This window comes from Pogona vitticeps, chromosome 1 (genome assembly GCF_051106095.1).
Source record: "Pogona vitticeps strain Pit_001003342236 chromosome 1, PviZW2.1, whole genome shotgun sequence".
Taxonomy (NCBI): Eukaryota; Metazoa; Chordata; class Lepidosauria; order Squamata; family Agamidae; genus Pogona; species Pogona vitticeps.
The window spans coordinates 29356138-29383598 of record NC_135783.1 but is presented as its reverse complement, the minus strand read 5'-3'; the positions used below and the strand labels follow the sequence as shown (position 1 = coordinate 29383598).

Genomic DNA, 27461 nt, shown 5'->3' with positions numbered 1-27461 from the left:
ATGGATTGCATCGACGCCCGCTGTTCCACTACCACCGTCCGTTCCGTCGACTGGGGCGAGGAGACTTGAGTTGCCCGATGGCTCAGCCATCGGGGCCCGGCAGGTCCACGTGGCCGCCAGGAGGTTGGCGCTCCGGGAGCCACGGAAGGAAGGAAGCCCCCCCCCCGCACCCCGGTCCTTACAGCCGCCCCAGAGGCCACCCGCCGCAAGCAAAGGGGGAAAGCCCCCCTGCCTCTTTCTCGCTTCCTCATCGGGACGGCGGCGGCGGCGGTAGCAGCAGCAAGAGGAGCGGAGGCCGCCCCCGTCCCCCGCCCGGGCCCGTCGCCGTCTCGCCGGAGCCCCAGTTCCTTCCCGCGGTCGCAACGCGCGCCACGTGATTTCCATGAACTTGCGGACCGCTTTCGCGGCAAGGGCGGCCGAGGCGCTGCGATCCAGGGAGGAGGCGCGGGTTTCTCCCCGGCCGGGCTCTGCCTAGAAGGGGAAGCGCCGGGGAAACACGCGCCGCGCGCCGTCGGGCAGGTGTCGCGGGGCTGCCCGGGGAGCTCACGCGCCCGCCGCCGCCGCCGCCGCCGGGATGCCCCGCGCCGGGTTTCCCGCTTAGAGGGCGCCTGGCGCCTCACGCCCCCCAGGCAGCTCCCTCGCGCCCCTTCCACACGTGCACACACGCACCCTCGTCCCGGGACCCTCGATGCCTTTGGGCTGCCTTCGGGCTGGTGGTGGAAGCAGAAGCGCGCCTCCTCGGCCGGCATGTCTCACGGCCTGGCCGCCGCCGCCGCCAGCACTTTGCAAAGAAGCTCCTCTTCGGAGGGCGCCCAGCAGGTGAGTTTAGGAAGCGGCGGCCGCCGGGGTGAGGTCGGGGCGGGGTGGGCCCGGGGAAGGCGGGAGAGCGGGAAGGCGAGACGCCGCGGGGCACCAAGAAAAAAAGAGGGGGGGGCTGCGGGCTCGGGCTCCCGGACGGGATCGGAAAGGACCCTGCGCGGATCGGGCTCCCCGGGTTGAAAGGGCTTGAGCGCCGCTTTGCCTCGGGACCGCAGCAGCTCCGACGGGGGATAAGAGTTGGAGAAGGCGGGGTGAGAAAGTGAGACGGAGAAGCCCCGTGGGGAGAAAGTGAGGAGAGAGGGGAGGTTTTCTCTCTCACTAATCGTAAAGCTGAGCATTAGCTACTGGAGTGGTATAGCCAGAGGTTTCTCCTTCTCCGGAGGTTGGATGGCACGAGAGCCAGAATCTGTAAACGTCCCTTTTGTTTGTTTGGAGGGGATCACGACTTCGGAAGTTTTGGTCCAGAAAGGTTGGGTTTCTGAGCTCTGATCTTAGCTGTCTTGACTTGGGATAAAGCAACAGGAGTTGATGTGTTGCAGGTCAGCTTCCCAGGGAAATCGAGGACAATTTAAAAGTACACAACGCCTAGCCAAAATGTGGTGTCCTCAAAGTTGTCCTTAAGGAGGGTCAGCATTTTGTGTTTTTTTAAAAGGGGGAGCTGATATCTTCATGGAGGCTGGAGCCATCAGTGACTGCTAGGCAGGACGGTTTACAACACCACTGTTACGGAATGCCCAGCTAGGCAGCCCTTTGGCCAGCATCAGCACAGGCCTGCTTGTGTTCCCTAAACAAACATCACTGCTCATGAACGAAGTGCCGGTTGTGCTCCTGGGCACATGGGGTGCATTGTCCAGGGACACGAACAGCACCTCATTAATGAGTGGTAATTTGCTGCCAACTTTTATGTGATTTCACTCATGGAAGTGTAGGATTCTGGCCATTGTATTTGAAAAAGTTGAGGTGTTTCAGGGTTATCCCATGGGATATCAGTTCCCTTGCTTGCAATATAGTCACACAGATAAACAGGGAGAAGGGTGGCTTCCCTCTGAGGAAAGGTTATATATTCTGAATTGGAAGGTCTGGGAAAGTGTAAAGAAGGGACTTCAGGGAAGTGCATACTATTATGTGCTGTGCATTGTACACAGAACAGTCCCTTTCCTCATCTCCTTAATGCTAGAACATGGGGAACCTCCAGTCCAGCTGACTGGAAGAGAGAGTCATGTGGGGGGGGGGAGGAAGGGCTTTTTCACTCCAAGGCTATTTAAGTCTGACCCCCCCACCCCACCCTACAAGATCTGATGTCAAAGGCTGGTTCAAAGGACTTTCTGAAACAGGTTAAAATAGACAAGAAAACTTCCTTCACGATCATATGTCTGAAGACCGTAACTCACAAGCACTGATGCTGAAATAAATCTGTGAGTCTTGAGGCTGACACACTTTTGCTTTTAATTTTATTATATGTGGTGACACCCATTAGTACCACTTTCAAAACAACTGCACAGAGGATAACTTTCTCAGTAGCTGCTTCTCATGATGGCCCTTGAGCTTATAGCCCAGAAGCCAGTCTTAGAGGAGCACCAGCAAAAGAGTGCTTATAGAGTGCTCTCCCAAGCAAACTACACCAGAGCACAGAGTGCTGTCCTCTGAAGATGCCGGCCACAAAGACTGGTGAAACGTTAGGACACGGCCAAAGAGCCCGAAAAACCCACAACAGCCAGTGCTTATAGTCCTTGCGTTCTGGTTATGGCTACCCAAAGGCAGGTGGTTGACTACTGTAGGAAAGAGGATGCTGGATTCGGTAGGCATCTCGGTATCTACCAATTTTTTTTTTTAACCGCAGCTGCATGGAAATCACTATGCAGTGGGGGGGCTGGCGGCACACAGGATCAGAGTGCAGTGGGTTGGGGAGCGAATGTGTAGCTTGCCTAATTGGAAATCGCCCATGGAGTGCTCTAAGAGGAATGCGGTGGCATATAAGCAGCATGCTTTTTAATGACTTGGGCAGATGATGTCATCTGTCAACCCCTTCAGGTTCTCCCTTTCCCTTTTGAGCTTCCCTCCCTTGCAATCCTCACAGTAGGCACAGCAGGCAGTGCATTCTCCCAGAGGCAACGTATTCTTGCCATCTGTCCCTGGCGTAAGTCAGAATATTTGGAGGCAACTTAGTTTTGAATGGGAAATTAAGATCTGTTACTCTTACAAAACACCTGTTTCATGAAAACAGAGAAAAATTTTGAGTTAAATAAGTTAAACATTAAATGCTTCTCTGTGGTGCTGACAAAAGAAACTCCTGAGGGATCTTTAGCTGGTGGTCTGATGCTCTTGAAGGAAACATGGTATCCGTTCTTTTCCTTTCTCATGCAGCCCTAGCCAAGGTGGAACATGCTGACATACATTACACTTTGCCGGCTCAGTATCTGATAACTTGCAACTGGTTCTAATAAAATGGACGTTATACTATGTACTGCTGTGCATGTGTGCATACACACATATGCACACATACTAATAGATAAATGTAGTTATCTGCATATTTGGACCCTTCTTGAGGGCATTGCTAGACAGACAGTGATGCTGAATGCCTGAGGTTCAACATCCAGATCTGTGCCATTGCTGTTGGGGCAACAATCCACAGTGCCTTCGTTTCATTCCATTTCTTCATCTAAAGGGACCCAAGGTAGCTTAGAAAACCATTAGAAACCAATGTGGCTTCAAAACGCAATAAATTACATTTTTAAAATGAGTAAACATATCATTGTAAAAACCATGTGAACCAGTAGATAAGAAATCATTTAGAATAATTAAAAGTACAACATCCCAATTAAAACTACAGGCAGCCAGTCAGTTATCAAGGACCCACCAAAACTGGAGTATCTTTACTTGCCAACTGGAGGATAAAAGAGAGGGGGGGGGTCACCCGGACTCCTGGGAGCAGCCACTGAAAAGGCCCTCTTTCAGGTCTTCACCAGGCATGCCTGTGACACCAATGACACCAAGAGAAGAGCCTCCTGCACAGATCTTAAAACCCCGGGAGAGTCATAAAATGTAATGCAGTCCTTCAGGTAGCCTGCGCCCCACATCATTAAGAGCTATCTGGAAGTTGAGTCCTGGCAACTGGACTTCTTACTTGTTAGGTTGAAACGTTTCACTACTAATCCAAGTGGCTTCTTCAGTCTCTGAAGTCCAGTTGCCATGACTCCTCTTCCAGATGCTCTTTGTATTAGTAGGGATGACTTGTCCTTAACTGTACATTTTAAGTTAAGAGTGGGCAGCCTCCATTTTGCGGTCCAATATGTATTACAGGAGAAAGCCAGAGAGTTCCAGAAAAACATCTACTTCTGCTTTATTGATTATGCAAAAGCCTTTGACTGTGTGGACCACAGCAAACTATGGCAAGTCCTTAAAGAAATGGGCGTGCCTGACCACCTTATCTACCTCCTGAGAAACCTATATGTGGAACAGGAAGCAATAGTTAGAACTGGATATGGAACAACTGATTGGTTCAATAATTGGGAAAGGAGTACGACAAGGTTGTATATTGTCCCCCGGCTTATTTAACTTATATGCAGAATACATCACGCGGAAGTATGGACTGGAGGAATCCCAAACCAGAATTAGGATTGCAGGAAGAAATATCAACAACCTCCGATATGCAGATGATACCACTCTGATGGCAGAAAGTGAGGAGGAATTAAAGAAGCTTGTAATGAGGATGAAAGAGGAGAGTGCAAAAAACGGCCTGAAACTCAACATCAAAAAAACTAAGATCATGGCCACTGGTCCCATCACCTCCTGGGAAATTGAAGGGGAAGATATGGAGGCAGTGACAGATTTTACTTTCTTGGGCTCCATAATCACTGAAGATGGAGACAGCAGCCACGAAATTAAAAGACTCCTGCTTCTTGGGAGGAAAGTGATGACAAACCTATACAGCATCTTAAAAAGCAGAGACATCACCTTGCCGACAAAAGTCTGAATTGTCAAAGCTATGGTTTTTCCTATCGTGATGTATGGAAGTGAGAACTGGACCATAAAGAAAGCTGACTGCCGAAGAATTGATGCCTTTGAATTGTGGTGCTGGAGGAGGCTCTTGAGAGTCCCCTGGACTGCAAGGAGAACAAACCTATCCATTCTGAAGGAAATCAACCCTGAGTGCTCACTGGAAGGACAGATCCTGAAGCTGAGGCTCCAGTACTTTGGCCATCTCATGGGAAGAGACTTCCTGGAAAAGACCCTGATGTTGGGAAAGTGTGACGGCAAGAGGAGAAGGGGACGAGAAAGGATGAGATGGCTGGACAGTGTCTGCAAAGCAACCAACATGAAATTGTCAGAACTATGGGAGGCAGTGGAAGATAGGAGGGCCTGGTGTGCTCTGGTCAATGGGGTTACGAAGAGTCAGACACGACTAAACAACTAAACGACGACAATGCCTTACAGTCTCCCTTCAGCATATTGTAGACCTCCATACAGCAATTGTCTTTTTAAAGCTTCCATCAGTGCCAAGGGAAACGTTAAATAATGATCACAGGGGATATTTTTGGGGAGAAATCACCATGAGCAGGTAACTGTTAGCTCTTTTCTCTCTACAAGCTGCAACTCACCCACTTCTAACAGCCACCTTGTTTTCTAATTGCACTTGAAAACACCCTGCCACAGATCCCACAGTTCATCTTCTCCACCCCAGATTACTTGCTGTGTGTGACAAGTGTGTGTGTTTGTGTGTGTGTGTGTGTGTGTGTGTGTATATATATATTTTAAAAATGCAGGTTGACATAGGTAAGAGCTGATGTATAAGATCCAGGTTTGTTTTGATCTGGACCAGTTTTTGCTTTACCACCACCACCCATCCACCTGGAGGATTTTGCTCCAAAAAGCATTTTTTTTTCAAGCTTTAGTTCCACCCCTTGAGGCACCTTAGTGGCAAGGTGTCAGCAGTGGCCCCTCGAAGGTACGTAACCCACTGGAGAATTCAAAGAAATTGTGTTCGTCTCTGCAAGTTAGATCAGCAAAGTACAACACCTCCACCCCCAAAACAGTGTCACCTTCAAGTCTGTATACAAATGTAGCAGTTAGTCTTTAAGGTGCCACAGTGTTTTTGCCACCAGAGAGCCTGGCTTTCAGGCTGAAAAAGTATTCCCCATCGCTGAGGTAGATTCATGTTCCCATTGTCTGCCTCTGACTAATATAAATGGTACTCTCTCTCTCTCATCATAAGAACCAACTTACTCATTTGCACACTTCCTAGATGGTTAGTAGTGTTCTAAACATTTGAGATTGTCATCGTTTCAGGACGAAGAGCTAAAGTTAATGAACCCCCTGCCAGGTCAGCGTATGGTTTTCTTTGAAGTGGAACTATATTAAGTTTAAAAAGTGCCTTCTTCTGAAGCTGATTCAGAGTTAATTAACTGGCAGACAATCAGAGTTGATTAACTAGCAAACAATTAATCACTGTTGCTATGGCAGTGTAATCAACACTGAGAGTTTAATCCTTTGTCTCTTTGAAATTGCCTGTATCCTTGTTTACTGTATCTGCACCCCCACAACATACACTTTTACGCAAATCTGTAACTAAATATTGCATTTCACGTGTGAGCTTTCCACACAACAATGCACTTCTTCAAAGTGCATTGTTGTGTGGAAAGCTCACACTGAAATAAATTTGTTAGTCCCTACAAGCAGTACTTTTGCTTGTATTTTTGCTTTATTCTGATTATACATACTGAGACAGACTAACGCTCATTGCAAACAGCAAGATTACTGGAGTGTGGAAAGGCAACTTTAGTGAAGCGCAGTGCCAAGAATCCTGCTAATAGTATGGATGTGGGCTATCCTGGCTGAGGAAATTCAGCAGCTGTATAGTCTTCTATACGGACTTTTATATAATTTTTTTAAAGGCTTGCTTGATATTGCTTGATAACAAGCAGAATGGAAACCATCTCAAGGTCCTCCTGCCAAGGTTAAGACAATTCTACAATACACAAGTAGACACATTCCATCACAGAACCAAACCTGAAAGCAAAACTATCCATGCCTCTTGCTGACCAACTTCCCTCTTTTCTCCTGTGTGAATCCTTCCTGCTTGTCACTTTCTTCAAGCTCTCTGAAATTTCTGATTAAAAAAAAAAGGTGCCGGCAGGGGCGGGGGGAGGGTAGCAGTCATTCTAAACTCTGCTCATGTTTGTTCATAGTCCTTGAAAATAGGTTCCTTGACTGGTAACATTGTGGGTAAACACTGTAGGTCAGTGTCTCCACTCCACTTGTGGTTAATATCAGAGAGAAATGGCTATTATTGCTGCTGTTGCCACAGCCATGTGGTTTCAGTGACATGAGCATCATCCTTGTCACTCTTCCTCCTCCTTTAGGTCTTCTTGTGATCCATGCCATTTTAAGAGGCTGTAGCTCTATTTGTGTGGCTTGAAACACTGGTTGGTTTGATCCATCGGAACCAGTAGTCTTGGCTGCTGGTGTTTTGCAGCCCCTTTTGCTCCTCAGAGCACCAAACCAGGTTGAAATCCACCCAACACTTGGGCAGAAACTTTACAAGAACAAAAGTAGCAACCAGGCTTGCTGGTTGGTAGCAAGTCACGGCTTCAAGGAGCAGAAATAGAGGCTACTTTCTGATGGACAACCCTCCTCTGATGCCCCGTAGAGCTTGTTTGTGCTCTTTTTCTGGACCACATACCCAGACTCCCCCAGCCAGCATCACCACCATGATGACTGGGGGGATTCTGGTTGTAAACCAAAAAGAGAAATCTTCCAAGTTCTTCTTCTTGCTGTTATGTGCTATCACATCGCCTCTGACTCATGGTGGCCCCCCTGAATGAGCAACCTCCAAAATGCGCTACCCAGCTCTCCTGCAGACTCAAGCGTAAGGCTTCTGTTAAGGAGCCAGTCCATCTCATATTTGGTCTTCCTTTTTTCCTGCTGCCTTCCACCTTTCCCAGCATTGTTATCTTTTCCAGAGAATCCTGCCTTCTCATGATGTGCCCAAAGTAGGACAGTCTCAGCATCAACATTTTTGCCTCCAGAGATAGGTCGGGTTTTATTTGATCTAGGACCTACTTAGGGCCTGCCTTTCTGACAGTCCAAACTGGTGTTGGAGGAAAGCTCAAGTGAATCAAGTGAACCCATACATCGTGATCAGAAAGACAAGAGTAAGGCTGATCTTGGTGTTGGTCTCCAGAGACGCTTCCTTACACTTGATGATCGTTTCTAGTTTCTTCATTGCTGCCCTTCCTGGTCTCAGTCTTCTGATTTCTTGGCTGCAAACTCCATTAGTTCTTGGGGTGTGACATATGCCCCCCCTTGCACACCAAAATGAGACTTGAATTGCTTCCATTGTATTTTCAACGGCTCTCCCAGTTTCTCTCTGTCTTAAGTAGTATTTATTTGGGACTTTTAAAAAGACATACTGAAAGGCACTTTAAGATGTGCCCTATGAAAAGCGCCCCCATGTGCTTAATAACAACAACAGCAATAATGCACCATAAAGTCAATTGTGATTTATAGTGACCCTTTTCAAGGTTGTCTAGTTAGAGACTACTCAGAAGTAGCTTACAATTCTCTTCTTGTTGGGGGGTGCTCTCAAACTGTGCAACTTGCCCATGGCTACAGAGGCTGGCTCTTCTGGGATGCATAGTGGACAGCTGAATTCCCAACTTTCAGCTCTGCATCCACAGAGATATCCAGCCAACATGTTCTTGATACTGACTAGCATTTATAGCTCACCAGCCAGGAGGCTCATGGATCATTTCAGTGACATGAGCATCATCTCAATTTTATTTTTTTATTTTTAAAAAAATGTTTTAAAAAACCAAACAGAAATACAATGAGAAGAGGAGTAAGTGCAGCTGAGGGGAGCAGAAACCGGAGTTTTAACAGGGATGAAGCAAGAGATTACCTCAGGTGCACAAAGCTGAGGGATGTGGGAAGAGAAATACAACATCTGCCTCTGCTGTCTTAAGCATGCCATGTTATTAGGAAAAAGGCACATTTCTGTAACCCTGTGCAGTTGTCCCCTATCTGGATACACTCACTTTGCTTGAAGGGAACTAAAAAGCTTTTCCCCTCTGTGTTATTACTTGCTACTCATGCTGTGCAGAACATTTTCCTCATGAGAATTCCAGCCATTCTCAAGGTAGTGGAAGAGAAAATGTTATTGGGGGAAAAATCAAAGGAGAAAAAATCAAAGGAGAAAAAAATTCAGACAAATTCTTATGGCATGGTTCAGGATTTTAACCCTCATCAATCTTCAGAAGTGTCTGAGGAATATGTGTGCATGTCTTATCCTTCACTGTAAGTGACCTCACTGGAAGCCAGCAGCATCTTCAGTTCCCCCTTCATTTAAAGCTAAGTGGGAGAGGTCATAAGTAGTAACTCCTCCCCTGTGCATGTTTTTTTTAATATCAAGAAGTGTGGGTGATCAGAGATCCTGCAAGGTGATGAGGAGATAAAGGACAAAGAAAAGCAAACACAGCATTCTCACCCGCCTTGCAATGCTACAGTACTGTAATTTAAAAAATTGACCTGGGAATGAGACAGAAAAGTGAAAGTTTGTTTCATGGGGAAATAACACTTTGAGGAAAGTGAAGGACAAGTTAGGGCACAGTACTAGTTTCTTGTAAGTGGACAGAAGACTGCCTTTCCCCATGCTCAGGACAGGTCTTACAGGAAGTCTGCAGTGTTATAAGTATGTGGAGCCGAGAGGAAATGACTGTAGTGACTCTTCCAAAATGCAATATTCAGGGCTGGGGAAGGTGCTGGATCCTGAAGAATGACAATAAAGTGCTGGGCCAAAATTTCTCAGGAGGCTTTTGTTTAAGAAACCAAAGGGCCCTTGTGCGCAGCTATACTTTCTGCATGTGGGAAATGGGGAAGTCTGCAAGGGGAGATATTCTTCCTTGTGTGTAAGCCCTCTATATGTGAACAAAGGGGACCCTGGTTTTCCAACTTTCTTGCAAAAAAGAAAACGTTGGGGGATCCGGATTCTAGCTCATGCATAGTGACCATTCAGGGGCCAAATACTGCTTTGGGAGGTGATTTTCACTGGCAGAACACATCTTCCCCTGTGCCAGGAGACCAAACACAATGTTGAGGGGGAAAGGTAAAAACAAAAAGAGTCAGCAATCCAGTAGTGATCCTCCAAGTATAATTTGGCCCTAATGGTAAGTATACAACAAAGCCACAAAACTTTACTTTGTGTGCGGTCTTGTTGTCAATGCCAATGTGACCTTTTCTGAAGATACATATATGTCTAAGAAAGTAATAATGCTGTCTTAACATTTGCTACCTCTCTGGGAACTGATGAGAGGAAGGGATCTATGCAATTTGTAAAAAAAATTTTGAGGGGACTGTTATAGGCAAGCTAGCATGAAAGAAATATACTGGTCAGATTCCCATTATTGACACCTGCTGGTGTAAATCTCAGCAATAAATTGTCACAAGTTAAGGAGACATTTGCTGTCACAAGACTCAGCAGGGTAGGTCACAAATGGCCTACACTGATTTCTTACATTGTGGCAATTTGCCACCGAAATTTATGCCGAAGGATAATGCTGCGGTAATTTTTCAATAAGATTCCAGCCATTCTTAGAAAGTTGTGACTCTCTACAGTAATAAATTTGGTACAGTTAAGAACACTGCAATGCCACTTGTACTGTGCTTCGTGTTTGAACATGGAGTGTGTACCCAAACGGCATCTTGTTGCTCTTTTCTTGTGAGAAGTTGACTTTTCTCAGCCAGAATTGCAGTGCCTTCATTCAAGGTTGTGCCTGGCATTCACAAATACTTCTAGCCATTTAAAATGTGAGTTAAGCAGTTGTTTTCTTGCAGTTTATTGTCATTTATTCAGTCAAATAGGGGGCAAACCTGTACTTGACTACTTGGAAAGAAGCCCCATTTACTTTTGGGGGCCTTGTTCTCTTAAAAAAAATCCCACACGTGAAGGAGCACAGCCTTTATTATTACTAAGTGCTGTCAAACTGATTCCAGCTTATGGTGACCCTTTGTCAGGATTTTCTAGGTATACTCAGAAATGGTTCGCTGTTCCCTTCTGGAGATTTTCTAGGACCGCAGAGCTTGGCACACCTATTGGCTTTTCTCCCAGAGGCATAACAGGGAATCAAACCCCTGACCTCTGGCTTCACAGCCAAGTATACAGCTCACTGAACAATCCAGCCAGCAAGTACTACGCACGTGGGCGGCCATACATTAGATTTGGTTTTTTCCACCAATGGGAGTGAGAGTGGACCGATGGTGACTGACCTTGAGTCGGTCCCCTTGTCATGGTCGGATCACCACCTAATAAAATGCTTCCTCAAGATGGCCCTCCCCCCTCGCAGGGAGCAGGGATCTATTGTCATGGTCCGCCCTCGAAGGCTACTGGATCCGATTGGATTCCAGGATGCCATGAGAGGGGTTACGGCTGACCTGGCTGGCGCTCCTGTCGAGGCCCTGGTTGACGGCTGGCTCACCGCCGCGACTAGTGCCATTGACACGATCGCACCTAAACGCCCTCTCCGCCGCAGAGATCGCCCGGCGCCCTGGTTTAACCAGGATCTTCGGGTGTCGAAGCGGGTCAGGAGACGGCTGGAGCGCAAATGGAGAAAGGACCCGACGGTTTTCAATCGTATAGCTGTTAAGGTCGCAACTAACCTTTACCAGTCTAAGGTAAAGGCTGCCAGTAGAACTTACCTCGCTAACCGGATAAGTGAGGCATCCAACCAGCAGGCGGAACTATTCCGTATAGTACGTGACCTATCCGGAGTTGGCCCGGGAGATAGGCCTTCCCCTAGTCTTACCCCGGACCAATTTGCAGCATTTTTTAAATCCAAAGTGGAGGCCATCCGCCGGGATCTTGCTCCTTTTTTGAATACAGTGAGTCAAGTTGGGATGTCCAGCGCTCCGTCTTGCCCGGTGTCTTTTGACTCTTTTCAGCCCGTATCGCCCGACACTGTGGCCAGGACGCTTGATCGCTGTCGTGCCACCACCTCCTCTTTGGACCCCTGCCCGGCCTGGCTAATCAAGGCAGCCAGGCCCTCAACAACGGAATGGGCTACTGTAATAATTAATGGGTCTTTCCTTGAGGCCCATAAGAAAGAAACCCAGTTTGGCGGCGGACGAAATTGGCAACTATAGGCCCGTCGCCAATGTTTCTTTCTTAAGCAAGGTAGTCGAGAGGGTGGTGGCCGATCAGCTCCAGGCGTTCCTGGATGAAACAGATGCCCTGGATCCATTCCAGTCGGGCTTCAGGCCGCGCCATGGGTCAGAAACGGCATTGGTCGCCCTGTGTGATGACTTATTGAGGGAGGCCGACAGGGGCAAAGTGTCTCTGTTGGTACTCCTCGATATCTCAGCGGCCTTTGATACCATTGACCATGGTATCCTCCTGGGGAGGCTCGCCGAGTTGGGGATAGGTGGCCGGGCCTTTGCTTGGCTCCGTTCCTTCTTGGAGGACCGTCCCCAGAGAGTACAGCTTGGGGAGAATGTTTCGGCCCCGTGGTGCCTTAATTGTGGGGTCCCACAGGGGTCGATCATCTCCCCAATGCTGTTTAATATCTACATGAGGCCGCTGGGAGGGGTCATCAGGAGGTGTGGAGCGCAGTGCCATCAATATGCGGATGACACACAGCTCTACATCTCCTTTTTTCCAACTGCAGGAGATGCCGTTCTGTCCCTTCAGCGTTGCCTGGAGGCTGTACAGGAATGGATGCAGGAGAACGGGCTGAGGCTGAACCCGGACAAGACAGAGGTACTGAGGGTGGGCGCCCCCACACCTGGGGACATGGGAAACTCCCTCATTTTTGGGGGGGTGACCCTGCCCGCCAGGGATGGGGTCCGTAGCTTGGGTGTCCATCTTGACCCGGCGCTCACCATGGAGACCCAGGTGGCGTCCGTGGTCCGTTCCGCTTTTTTCCATCTCAGGCGGATAGCCCAGCTGCGGCCCTACCTTGATGTGGGGTCTCTCACCACTCTGGTGCATGCGCTTGTAGTCTCGAGATTAGACCACTGTAATGCGCTTTACGTGGGGCTACCTTTGAGATTGCTGCGGAAACTACAGGTGGTGCAGAATGCGGCGGCCAGACTACTCAGTGGGCTGAGAAGATACCAACATATCTCCCCCACTCTGGCCGCATTGCATTGGCTGCCAATCCGATTCCGCATTGATTTCAAAGTGTTAACGCTTACTTACAAAGCCCTAAACGGTTTAGGACCTCGATACTTGGCGGAACGCCTTCTCCCATCTAGATCTACCCGTGTCACTCGCGCGAGCCAGGAGATAAGGCTGAGGAGCCTAACGCCGAGAGAAGCCCGAAAGGAAAAGACCAGAATCCGGGCCTTCTCGGCGGTGGCTCCTCGCCTTTGGAACAACTTGCCCCCTGAGATTCGCGCGGCTCCCTCGCTGGGCATTTTTAAGAAACAACTAAAAACATTGATGTATAGGCGGGCCTTCCCAACAGAAAACCCTTGACGATCTTTTTTCTTATTCTGTTCTTTATTATTATTATTATTTTATTTAAGTTTCTGCTGTAAAGTTTTAAAATTACATTGTTGTTTTTACTGTAAGCCGCCTAGAGTGGTCTAATATGATCAGATAGGCGGGATAGAAATAAAATAAATAAATAAATAAATAAATAAATAAGTACAGCCTTAGAGTCCCTCCCTGACAGCCAACGCTTGAACCGATTTCTCCACATCAGCAGGTATTTTAGGGAAGGTGGACACTGCTAGGATGCAAATAGTTTAACCTGGCATCAATGTTTTTGAATTACAGTTTATATTAGTCTTAGGGCTTGTTAATAGGTGTAGTAAGCAGATCTCACTTGACATTTAGTGACACAGAAAAGATACTGCTGTGATTACTGTATGTGTTGCAAATGGAGCAAAACCGAGGGAACCAGCTGTTACAACTTTTAGGCAAACACTGTAATTCATCCCTAACCCCCTTCTCTCCCAACACTGTTTTGAAAGTCCAGTAAAAGGATCCCAAGGATTCTTCCTAGAACTTTTTGCAGGACGTAACAAAGAAGATCATAAAATGCATTTCAGCCATGTGAGGCTTTTTCTGTTTTCTTCTAAAACAGACGTGTACATGTAGGTATGCTTAAACGCACATGGTCAAATCTCCCAATAAATTAATTTCCCAATGAAAGCTAAAAAGATACAGTTTTAAACTGATAGATAGATAGATAGATAGATAGATAGATAGATAGATAGATAGATAGATAGATAGATAGATAGATAGATAGATAGATAGATAGATAGATAGATAGATAGATAGATAGATAGATAGATAGATAGCCAGACAGATAGACAGATAGACAGATAGATATACAGTTTTTATATATAAATGTGTGTACCTCTCCCCTTTTCAAACAACAGCAACTGCAGTTTTCTATGGCAATTGTAGACTAAGTTTCTGAAGGCAGAAACAAATATTCTAGGACAGCCCACAATTAGGGCCGAGAGCATGTGCTGAACTATCCCTGTTTGAGAAATCATCTCCAGAGGAATCCCGTGCTAATGTTCTGAAGACCAATCACAAAACAATGGTAATGTGCAAATCAGGTGAAAGAAGAAAATATACTACTGTGCACTCAGACACGTTCAACTGTTAAAGATTTTTTCCAGATGATAGATTATCTGCAATGTCTGTTTCCATCCTCTAACTCTACCATTCTCAAAACCGTCACCAAGGCACAGTGCCAAAAACTCTTGTATATGAATGCAACCATCATGAAGCGTTTAAATAAAATGAAGAGTTAAATAAGAAGTTGAGAGTAGGTCACCCATTTATGAGGTCACTGTAAATTGGAAGAGACTTTACAGTACATAAAAATAAATATGGTCTCTTTATATTCCAGAGGTTTACTCTATGCATTTCTGAGCCATATAATGGGAAGATAAACATTTCTCTCCCTTGACAAGTGGGACTAGAGTTGGCCTTGTTCCAGATAGTGCAGTTTTCTCTGGCAGATGATTTCTTTATTGTTTGAATGTCAAAGGATCCGGGGGGTAGGGCGGGAGGTGATGAATACTAATTGACTAAATAAAAGTGTTCTGATTTTGTTGGCCAGAGTCATGAAGAAGATGAACGGAAAGTGAGACGGAGAGAGAAGAACAGAGTGGCTGCCCAAAGAAGCAGGAAGAAGCAGACACAGAAGGCAGATAAACTCCACGAGGTGATTGTTGTTTCGGCCTCCAGCAGTAATATTGGTCTCCCACATGAATGGCAGAACCTGAATCTGATTTCTCATCCCACCTAGAGTAGATATACTGCATCAGGAAAACTTACATAAGTACTGACTAGAGATCAGTACTTATGTACAGTTCAGCCAATGGAGGCAGGTGCCCACTCAGAGGGCGTGCCCAGAGGAGGCAAGGGGAGAGAAGCCAGAGCATTGCCTCCAACTGGACGGTTGCCGGAGGAGGCGGGGTGCCAAACTGCGGAACAGCTGTGTGACCATTGGCCAAGCCGGCACAAACTGCTAAATCAGCAGTTCATGCCCATCTTTAGTACTGACTTACTAAGTTCCTACTGATTCAGTGAGTCTACTCTCTCTGGAGTTAGCAATAAGACATAGACTAAAGGGTCTTATGGCAGCTTGAAGACTGACACAGGTACCATGACATCATCCACTTTCATAACTTGTGAAAGTTTCTATCTTAATCAGTGTGCTAGTCTTTAAGGTGTTGCAAGACTCTGTTTCTGATGCAACGGATGGGACAACTACTTGTAGAACTAAACACCAGTGAGACCCTCTTCCTGTTCAAAAGATGAGTGCTTGGTACTCCTTGTTGCAGGCCCTGAAATATGGAGTATTGTCAAAGACCTTTCAAAGTAGCAAGGAGGAGGAAGCAATTTTTAAGAGAAACCAAGCAGGGCCTTCTGCTCAGTTAGTTTTTTTCTAGAAACCAGAAAGGACAAAGAAGAGAGAAGCAGTTACAGGAGGTTTGCAGAGTAAACAGCAAGCTGAAGAACGCCAAACTTCTCTTCCCTTCTCTTGCAGTCTCATATTTACTGAGAGCTCTTAGCAATGGGGCATTTGCATTCCCCTTTTGTGCCTCCCTCTTTGTCCTCGAAAACCATGGGCTTTACCTGGACCTGTTGGGATTCGTGTCTGCAAAATACGCCCTCTCCTAATCCCAGAACCAGTAAAACAATAACACAAGCACTGTTGTTATTGGAAGGGGACATAAATCCCATGGAGCTCAAGGGGGCTTGCTGTGCTCAGTCTGATGATGAAGGATTTAGATGATTTATTATTAAGTAAAGTTTTTATTTCAGTAAGGTTTCCTAACAAGTAAGAAGGCACAAGCGGCTGCCACTTCCCCTGTGTTTGTGTGTTTAGTCGTTTAGTCGTGTCCGACTCTTCGTGACCCCATGGACCAGAGCACGCCACTTCCCCTGCTTCCTACCTTATCTGCTTCCCATATTTCCTGTTTAATTTTTTCCCTCCTTTTTTTGGAAGATTGGTGAAGTGTCATAACACAAAATTACTGCCACCGTTGCTTTTGGATGCAGGTGATCGTTCGTTCGTTTAGTCGTTTAGTCGTGTCCGACTCTTCGTGACCCCATGGACCAGAGCACGCCAGGCCCTCCTATCTTCCACTGCCTCCCGGAGTTGTGTCAGATTCATTTTGGTTGCTTCGGTGACACTGTCCAACCATCTCATCCTCTGTCGTCCCCTTCTCCTCTTGCCTTCACACTTTCCCAACATTAAGGTCTTTTCCAGGGAGTCCTCTCTTCTCATGAGATGGCCAAAGTATTGGAGCCTCACTGGAAGGATCTGTCCTTCCAGTGAGCACTCAGGGTTGATTTCCTTTAGAATTGATAGGTTTGTTCTCCTTGCAGTCCAGGGGACTGCAAGATAGTGAAGGTAAAGGTTCCCCTTGATATTTAGTCTAGTCGTGTCTGACTCTAAGGCGTGGTGCTCATCTCTGTTTCCAAGCCATAGAGCGAGCGTATTGTCTGCAGACAGTTTCTGTGGTCACGTGGCCAGTGCAACTAGACACAGGACGCCGTTACCTTCCCACTGTGGTGGTACCTATTTATTTACTTAGACATTTACATGCTTTCGAACTGCTAGGTTGGCAGGAGCTGGGACAAGCGACGGGAGCTCACTCCGTCGCATGGATTCGATATGTAGGTAGTAGGGCCCTTTAAAAAAAGAAAGAGAAAAGGCAAGCTTTGGTCTCGGAAGGAAAATAACCACAGTGTAGCACAAAATAAAGCATGGGCTTGAACAGGAGAAAAAGATGCAGGAACCTGCAGGGGGAAGGGCCATCTCTGCATACTAAGCTAGGATGTATTATCTGGGCAACTCCCACTAAGATACAAACCTAAAAGGGCAGCTAGTCCCCCATCTGGAAGAGCTCTAGGTCACATCCCAGGTTCGTCTTTCTCTGCAGTTTAACACATGGACTAATAACCCTGCCTCATATCCCAATAAGGAATGTACTACTGCTCACATCATTAGAGGAAGTTGGCCATGTGGGTCAGGGACGATGGGCCTTGAAGGCCAACAACCTCTGGGGGCTAAGGTTGGGCTAGTCAGATGCCCAAGAAGTCACCATCCTGCGGTCTGTGTACACAACATGTGATCAGTGATCTTTGAGGTGCTCCTGGCAACATTTTGTGGTTGAGAATTCCTTTGAAAGATACAACATGTCAATGACAAATTTCAGTTTCAATTAGCCTGTACCTAGAACTTACCAATTTCAGGAGATGACTCTGGATTTTGTAATGTTTTGAGTCAGACATGAGGGTTTTATTTCTGAGTATTCACTTTTTCCACATGACCCTGTGAACCATGTCCCAACCATCTCCCACCAAAGCTGAAGCTATAAAGCCTCAGCACCTGAAATATGTGTTAAGACAACCAGTTGCTCCAAGGAGAAAGGGCTCATTTGCCTGGAATAACTATAGCATGAGGAGTCTTCAGACGTTCTGGACTTCCCAAATCCAACAAATCTTTACCAGAACTGCTGGATAACTCACTGGTTTAGTTTCATGGATGCAGAGCCAGGGGTTGGGAATTCGATTCCTTACTGTGCCTCCTTGACAGGGGCTGGATGTGATGATCCCATGGTCTCTTTCAATGCTGCAGGTGTAAGAGTATATATATTGTCTATCTGGATTGGAAATGATGAGAATTGTCAGCCCAAACATCTGCTGTAGAACAGAGAAGGGGGGTTGTTGTGGGTTTTTTGGGCTCTTTGGCCGTGTTCTGAAGGCTGTTCTTCCTAACATTTTGCCAATCTCTGTGGCCAGCATCTTCAGAGCTCTCTGTGCTCTGCTGTAGTTGGCTTGGGAGTGGAGTATTTATGGCTCTGAGATGGTCTTTTGTCTTTTTCTGTAGACGGGTGATTAGTGTCTTGTTGTGGGTGTATTGTGATAAGAAGGAGAGATTATCTGTCACTGTGGTTGATGGGTGTCATTGGCTGGTCTTTTGTGTGTAGTGATCCCCAGTCCTACACATAAAAGACCAGCTAATGACACCCATCTGACAGCCATAAATACTCCACTCCCAAGCCAACTACACCAGAGCACAGAGTCCTGTCCTCTGAACATGCCGGCCACAGAGACTGGCAAAACCTTAGGAAGAACAACCTTCAGAACACAGCCAAAGAGCCCGAAAAACCCACAACACGGCCAGGCTTTCCTGGCCGTGAAAGCCTTCGCGAATACAAAGAAGGGGGGCTTTTCTTTTTCTGTCAAGATCCTAATTCTTATGTGTGGCCAGCCAGATGCTGGCAGTAGAGAGGACGAAGCCAATCATGAGCAGAACTATCTTTTCTTTTTTCTCACTTGCCATCTTCTCTTCCCAGCAGGTTGCTAGAGAAGGAACACATCCCTTTTGCCAGTGGCCTGAACTTTCTGTTTCAGAGAGCTTCTAAAATTAGGTCTAAGAGCCACAAGTTGGCCACTGTGGGATAGAAGGTGGAAAAGTAGCAAATGTGGCTGTTCTAAACCCCAAGTAGCATCCAGGGCCCACTAGAATTTTTTTTATTCTGTCCAGAGCTTGACAAAGGGACTTCTTGCAGCTACAGACCTGAGACTCGCTCATCCAATGACCATGTGCTGGCCAGGCCATGTGTTTTGAAGCCCTGGACTGGACCATAGCTCAGTGAGATTGCATGTGTTTTGCATGTAGGTCTGAGGTTCTTGCCCCTCCTTAAAGGGGTCAGGTAGCAGGTGAGAGGAAGAGCGTTGCCAGAAACGGTGGAGAGATGTTCCCAAACCAAGCAGTCAGTGAGACAAACAGAGAGCCTGACAAGGGCCACTATTCAATAGTCACATGTGTGGAGCTTCCACCATGGAAGCTGCTGTGATGATCTGCCAGCTACGTCCAGCCAGGTGCCTGATGGTATGACCAGGCATGAAACCAGCACCTCATCCCATCACTGCAGCAGCTTCTGCCGCTGAAGCTCCACATGTGTAAATATTTAACACTTGCCTTAATATAGATTAGTTTCTTCCGTTTTTGAAGCCAGTTACCCTGGTCCTTTATTTTTCCCCTCAGGAAGTTGCTCCATTTCTCTGAAGCATCTTTTGGTTTCTCTTTTCTGTGCCTCTTTTTGTGAGATTTGATTTAAGGGAATTATTTTTGCCCTCTTCCTTTAAACTGACATCTTCTACCCCTTCCTTCTTTAGAGTATCTGTTCTGAAATTTCTTCAGGATCTCCATTCACAACTGCCCACTGGATTCTGGTGTGAGGCAAAGGGAAATATTATGGGGTAGAGATTCAGGCCTGCTGGGCTTCACCACTTTGATCTGTCATCTTTTCCCCTAACCCATGCATCTCCTATTTAGTAAAGTGAAATGATGGATGTTGTCCCTTCACCGGTGCTGACCGTAAGATCCATTTTCCAGCCTGGTCCATTTCTGTGCATGGGATGGTATGGGAGATGCCATTAATGCTGTCCCTCAAGCAGCTTAAGGTTTAGCATCTTAGCTTTGCCTTCTTGCATTGAAGATTGTGAACAAAATCATGGAAACAAAGCTGAAAGGCAGTATCCTATTCAGGAAGCATGGAGCAGAGAGACAATTGCATTAGGGTCCTTCCTCCTTTGGCAAGCTCCCCTCTGCACGCTGAGCCTCACATTGAGGGCAAGGTCAGTTGCATGACAGGGGACCTGTAAGAGGAAGTAGAACACTTATGCAATCGCCTTTGTGCCCAAGATGTGTATGCAAAGTGGATTCTTACAGTAGCATCTTATTTATTTAGGGTCCCAGCCTTGCCTTCTTCTGTTCAAATTCCTGACCCAAATCCTGGAAACAATCCAGGACTCTCATAGTAATCAAGCTGATACGACAATGATATTGCTACACAAAGAAGTAGGCTGGGATGCAGGATGAGAGGCTGGATCCAGATTAAATCATTCTGAACATTGATCCACTGAAAATCAATGGGACTGCTTAGTCATGACTAACTTCTATCCCAATGATTTCAACAGATTTATTCAAAACATTACTAAATTTGGATCCATACAATCTCTCGTCCAGCCTATCCCACCCTTGGGCTCTCCAGAGATATCAGTCAATGATTCCTGTCACCTGTGCAGGCTGGGAGAACCAGTGTGGGATGGAGTTAATGAAGTGTTAAGCTAGAATTCAAGAAAGCTGGGTTCAAATCCTGTTCAGCCTTGGAAACTCATTGGGTAACACAATGGTAAACAACTCCTGGAACGTCCCATGCCTGCTGTAAAACCATGCCAGGGTTGCTAAAAGGCAGAAACAACTTGACAGCTCTTAATAACACAAATCAAGCTGGGAAGGACATAACTTAGTTATACCTGGAGACACGTTACTCCAACCTTTCCTCGCACCTCTGTGTGATACATAATATTTGCATTCCTCTCATGCCCTTCCTCCTTCTCACACAAAGCTCACTCATTGTTGTGAGCATGGTTCTCCAGAAGGAGGCTCAAATCTAGACTAACAGGGCTGTTACTGGCCAAGGCTGAGGTTGCAGTGGTGACTACCGGGTGTTATTATGAGCAATCGTGAGTGCCATTTAGCAAAATGGTAAGGGTGGAGGTCCAGAGACTATGATGACCTTTCCATGGAAGACAGCAGATTATTCATTCATTCTAGCAACTCCACATATGGGACAGTACGGCTTTCAAGCAAGTGGTAAACAGATTGGTCACAGTGGCTGAGCAGCTACTGCTGGGTTTTTTTATTATTATTATTTTCAGGCATATTGGTGCAAGTTCTGTTTCACTCGTATTCAAATCAAAGGGCCACTTGTAAATTTGCACCACAAAGGGGGGTGCCCAAATTCCCCTTTCTTTCTCTCTCTCCCCAGCAAGGTTGAGGGATGTGTGTTCCTCAAGTGGTTGTTGTACTCCAGTTCCCATCAGCCTTAGATAGCATAGTGAATAGTGAGGGATGATGGGAGTTATAATCCAACAACAACAGGAGACATGCATCCCCATCTCTGTTCTAAGGTCTATAATTGGCCTCCCATTTGTTTTGGTGTGGATTTAAAAAAAAAAATCAAAGGAGCTGTATGATCCAGATACAGATAGTAATATTTTAGTTGAAGAATGCCTTTAATAATAATTATGTGTTATCAAGACAATTCTTTTCAGGGTTTCCGGGGCAGAGAATACAGAGAGGTGGTTTACCATTCCCTTCTCCTGGGGCACCCTGGGACTGTGCAGCTTGCCCAAGGGCACACAGGCTGGCTCTGTGTGCCGGAGGCAGGGTGGGGAATCGAAGCCAGATACCTAAACCACTGAGCTATCCAGCCAGCTGGAAAATATCTTTAGTGAAGCAATAAAAAGTGGCAAAAAAGAAAATATGACATCTACCCAGATTTTTTCCCTTGAGTTGTAGACAATCTAAATGCAAAGTAAGGTGATACCTTTGTTGGTCCACTAAAAAAAAACACAAGCAAAAACTAGCTTTCAGCTCATACAGGCCTTCATCAGGATGAGCATTGCTTACCTATGGGTGGTGCAGAAAATATGAGTTCCAAAAATCATGGCTAGAGGTCTGTAACAGTTTCAAAAGAAGGCCTGCAAAGTCAAGCCATAAGTGTTGTTTTAAAATTCCACCTCTGGCAATGTTGGTTGATTTGCCCCAACCCACCAGACAGAAGGCTGCCAGCTACTGGGTGTGATTTTTTAGTAGGCTAATAGAGGAACTTACTTACTTACTTACTTACTTACTTACTTACTTACTTACTTACTTATTTATTTATTTATTTATTTATTTATTTATTTATTTATTTATTTAATTCGACTTGTATGCCGCCCTCACCCTGCAAAGGTCTCTGGGCGGCTTCCAACATCCATTAAAACAGTTCAGTTAAACCAAACGCTAAAAACCAATACGGTCACATCTATACAAAAGCAAGAATAAAAAACAGAAACAAAAACAATCTAGATCCATAACTATCAATTTAAATTAGAAACTTCAATTTAAAAACTTCCGGAACAGGAAGGTTTTTACCTGGCGCCGAAATGTCAGTAACGTCAGCGCCAGTCAGATGTCATTTGGGAGGGCATTCCAAAGACCGGGGGCAGCTGCCAAAAAGGCCCTCTGCCTACAGACCATCCCTCTCACCTCACTGAGGGACGGATCTTTCAGGAGGGCCTTTTGGCTAGATCTGAATTGCTGGGTAGTTTCATGTGGAAGGAAGCGTTCCTTCAGGTATCCAGGGCCCAAGCTGTTTAGGGCTTTATATGTCAAAACAAGCACTCTGAATTGGGCCCGGGCAACAACGGGTAGCCAGTGTAACCTGGCCAGAATCAGCTGAATAGGATCTTTTGTGGCTTCTCCACTCACCAGTCGCACAACTCGATTCTGAAGCAGCTGTAGTCGCCGGACTGTCTTCAAAGGCAGCCCCACGTAGAGTGCATTGCAGTAATCTAAACGGGTGTTTACCAACGCATGAGAGACTGTCATGAGGCTCCGTTCGTCCAGGTAGGGACCTGCCTTTGCCTTTGGACCTGTGTTGTGGTCCAACATATTCCTCCAGGCAGTCTGCCAACTTGCTCAGCCCATGATCCTGAGAAGGTTCTTGGTGGTCGAAAGAGGGAAATGGGCACACTTGTCCCCTCACGGTTGGCTTCAATTCGGCCAACAGCTTATCTCTGAGCAAGGGTGCACAAGGGGCAAACCTGCATCGTAGTATGTTTGCATAAGTTGTGCGTATCACACACACCACTACAACCTTGAGCGTCTGTCTGTGTACCTTGAAATAATACTAATTATTACTTTCATTCATTGCTGGCTACTAATGCCTCTGTGGGAAAGCAACCCTCAATAAAGTAAAATATTCCCAGCATTGCAGTAATTGCTTTTAAGCTTACAGCATTGCAGGATGCTTTCTGAGTCTAGATTATTCTCTCTCTCTCTCTCTCTCTCTCTCTCTTGCTTTTATAGTAATGCTTTTATTTGCTTTTTTAAAAGAATCATTTGGGTTTTTTAATTAATTATATTCATTCGTTTGTTTGTTTGTTTGTTTGTTTTGTTTCATTTTGCTCTTTGTCTCGGAGGAAAGATTGAGAGTGAAATTGCTGACCTATTGTGCTCATTCGTTCCAGGAGTACGAGTGCCTTGAGCAAGAGAATATCTCCCTGAAAAGAGAGATCGGAAAGTTGACGGACGAACTGAAACACTTGAGCGAAGCGCTGAGGAACCATGAAAAGGTCTGCCCGCTGTTGCACTGCTCCTTAAACTTTGGCTTGATTCCCAGACCCGACATCCTCAGCAGCCCCTTGCCAAGATGATGCGTTCAGCAGGAAACCCTGAAGTGCTGCTGAAATGAGAGCACCATTCAGAGTTTCATCTCTTTACTGTGTGAACACAACAGCCTTGCAGCAGCATCTCGCCTTTTCATTTTGGAGTCTTCTGAATATTCGGAAGCCATCTGGATGATGAAATGGTGGGTGGGCTCCAACCTTGTGGGAGAACCTTTGGAGAGAGCTGTATGCACCCCTCCTGTGTTCTTCAGCTGTGTACGCGACACCCAGCGAGAAATACGAAGCACATCACAGAAGCTACAATAAGAGGAATTCTTAACTTCATTTTACAGTATTTTCAATGATGCAGTTGGCTAGTCCTCAATTGTTACTCAGAAGTGAGTTGCCACTTATGGAGGGTGAGGAAGAGTGTGCTGTAGCATTTGAACCCAACCAGTGGATGTTCCCATCTGTGATCAATGGTTGGAAGCTCTGTGCATTTAGCTTTCTTTCTGATTTCTTGTTCCCTGCCAGTCCTTGCAGACTTCTCCACTTCGGTGCCACTCTGTCAGACAAGTCAAGCTTTGTGCAAACCTGCCCATTGCAAGGGCACCTGTCGCTTTAAGACTGCTCACAGATATCCATCAGTTCTGCAACACACATTCAGCCTTTGCATTTTTGTGGAGAAGTCAAGAATTGCACAGTATTGATTATCCCTTCCCCACCCATCAATCACGAAGCAGTTCCATCCTTTCTCAGTGCACAGCTGTCTGGCCCTGATATGAGCTGGGTAATCTATTTCCCCCCAACTCTTCCCCAAATCCTGGTACATTAATTTAACTGCAAGACAAAAGTGTGCAGTCAGATGACCAGTAAGTGGCCGTTCCATTCCAGAACACGCTCCCTAGTGATCCCAACTCCTAGAGTCATAGAGTTGGCAGGGGCCAAAAGAGTAAGATTTCTAACAAGCAAGATGCTCCTTTTAATGATGCTATGTGTGTCACTCTGCAGCCTGGGTGTCCCAATTCATGTGGACTGAAGGTCCACATTCTTGCCCGTGTTCCTTTCCCATCTTGTTGCTTCTTCACCTGTTCTGCTCAGATGCTGTCCCACAAAGTAAGTGAAAGGGCGGGGGAGATGGCAGGGCCAAGGAAGCAATTGGCGTCATGAAGGATAGTTGCCATAGGTGCTACTATCTCAGATACTGTACTTTTAAAAGTCAGCCTCTGGAATAAAAGATGAGGATAACCTGTTTAAATCAGAGTGTGTTTATCTGAATAGCACTTATGTCATGGCCGTCTTCTACGGCATTTTGGGATTGGTGGCCTGGCGAGGTGTTCATAATTCTCTGTTATCGAGCTCTACTGCGTTCCCTTGTCCTACTGTGAGGAAGTTGAACATGTGGATCCTACAGCAAACCAAGCCTGAAGTGGAGGCAAAGAAGAAGAAGGTGAAGCTGAGGCTGTCCTACTTTGGGCACATCATGAGAAGGGCGGATTCTCCGGAAAAGATAATAAAGCTGAGAAAAGTGGAAGGCGGCAAGAAAAGAGGAAGGCCAAAATATGAGATGGGCTGACTGCTAAAAGGAAACCTCAGGCTTGAGTCTTCAAGAGCTGGTCAGGGATGCTGAGGACAGGACATGTTGGAGGTCGCTCATTCATGGGGCCGTCACGAGTAAGAGGCGACTTCAGGGCACGTCACCACCCCCACATAGCAAAGAATTCTAAGTACGCCACCAAACTTCAAATTCCAGGATTCCATAAACAAATGACCTTTCCCCCTGCTGACTGCAAAAATACAATAATAAATTGGTATCTCAAAATACCAAAAATCTGATAGCAAAAAAATCTGCTGTCAGTGGTAGATGTCTCACCTTGCTTATTGGTAGGGCTGGCTCTGCTCAAAAGTCAGGGGACCCTCAGGGAGGACCTGGGATGCCAGTGCGTCTGTGGCTGCAAGGGGAGAGTGAAGCCCAGAAATATTTTGCAGAGGCAGCTTCCAGAAGAACTGATCCCATTTACTCAAGCCACCACTGCCCCGTTGCTGACCACCAAGGCAGGCCCCCCAAAATCCCAGTCTTTTCCAGGGAGGCTTTTTTAGCAGATGTGCAGGAAGTGGAAGAGGGGGAAATTCTACCTTGAATGTCCTTATTCTCAGGTCAGCTGCTACCCAATGAAACCATGTGTTTTCTTAACGAACCAGCTCAAAACAATGCCCGTCCTTTTTCTGTTTCTCTGTTTGTTCTTTTTTTCCCCAACCTTCTCCTCTCTCTACCCTTTTGGCAATCCACAACTATAGTTAATCTTGGATGGACTTCCTTTCTTCCCTAAAACCGCTCCGCTCATGTTGCAGGAAAACCAACAAAGAGTCTTATGCCCCCTTAAAGTCTGACAAGTTCTATTTACCACAGGGTTTCACCAGTGGGAGCTGACTCTAATTCATCTGAAGAAATAGGCCACAGCCCTTGGAAGCTTAGGCCACATGACGCTCATTAGTGTTTAGGATGCCACAACGTTCTTTTTTTTCTGTTTTGTAAATATATGGATCTTAAGAGTGTGAGAAGATGGGGATTTGACCCATAATTTGGGGACAAGATGGTTCATGCCTTTTTCTGGCAACCACATGGCATATGGGCAAATGGGAATGAGCCCATCTCTTATCCTTGCTTGCCTGAATCTTCCCTGTCAGGGGCTTTTTGTGTCTGGTGCAGGTAGGATCACTCCTTTTTTGTGCAGCACCAGCACAAGTGATGACTTGGATCAAACTGAAGTGGATGGCTTAAGCTGTCACTTTGATTTACCTGCTTCGCAATGCAGTTAATTATCAGGTGACAGAAAGTTTCCTTCTGGAGGAGAACAGAAGAGGATGCAGGATGTTTTTTAAAAAAGAAAGCACTTTTAAACCAGCACTGGTTGCTCAGCAAGCCATTTCAGTGCTAGGCCACTTGAAAATAATCTAAAAAAATCTGAAAGCTTCCTCCCACAGCAGAAGACAAGAAGGTTTTGTTTTGTTTTGTTTTGTCTTTTGCTGCTGATGTCTTTTTCTTCCTCCTTAAAGGGAGGAAGGGCGAAATAGAGTTGCTTAAGATGTGGTATAGTTTCTTACCTGCAAACCATCCAATCCTTGCGTGTGGATGCAAGGGTCACCCCAAATAACATACTGCACCTGAAAGCAACCCTGTTGAAGACATTCTAGACCAGTGGTTCCCATCCTCAGGCCACCAGACATTTACAACTCCCAGAAAACATTGCCAGCACAGCTAGTAGTGAAGATTTCTGGGAGTTGCAGTCCAAGAACATCTGGGGATTCAAGGTTGGGAATCACTGAGTTGGAAACCACCAGCTAATCCAGGCCAAGATAATTTGACCATCTAGTCTCACTCTAAGTTGTCCATTCAAGACCAAACCAAGAATCCAAATTACTTTGCATTACAACAGGGATAGCTCATAGCTGTGTTATCATTGATGAGATAACCTGTTTCCCTCTTCTTCAGCTGCCACCAGAATTGCAGCCAAGCTCAGAGAGTATGTAGGAGGCTAGCAAACAATATTGTCCTGCAAATCACAAGGTCTTTGGAAATCACAAAGTCCTAGGAGCTTGGGAAATTAGTTTTTTTTAAAGAATAATTTGTTCCTGTTACTCATCATAGGGTTTAAAAGGTAAATCTGTTCCTGTTAACTCATTACCATGATTCACTTCTCATTCCATTGCATGTTGCCTTTTCTTTCTTCTTTTCCTTTCTGAAAAAAGATTGACAAACAGAAAGACTGATGAATTTCTGACAGAATGCCTCTAAAATGGCCATAAAAGTAACTCTGAAAAGAAACTAGAAAAGTTGCTGATTATACTAGCACAAGTAAATTTGTCCCTACTCATTCTTGATATAACTTGGTCACAGAACATGTTGTAAAATAATAATAATAAAAAACTTTTAATGTTAATTGCA

The 27461-nt window shown here is 46.0% G+C and overlaps 1 protein-coding gene across 1 annotated transcript; it reads left to right on the top strand.

Annotated features, from left to right (window-relative positions):
- On the top strand, positions 1–27461 carry BATF3 (basic leucine zipper ATF-like transcription factor 3). Its single transcript, XM_078383343.1, has 4 exons — positions 1–55; positions 185–819; positions 14892–14996; positions 23378–27461. Exons 1-4 carry the CDS (start codon positions 1–3, stop codon positions 23561–23563), a joined length of 981 nt encoding a protein of 326 aa, XP_078239469.1. The 3' UTR covers positions 23564–27461.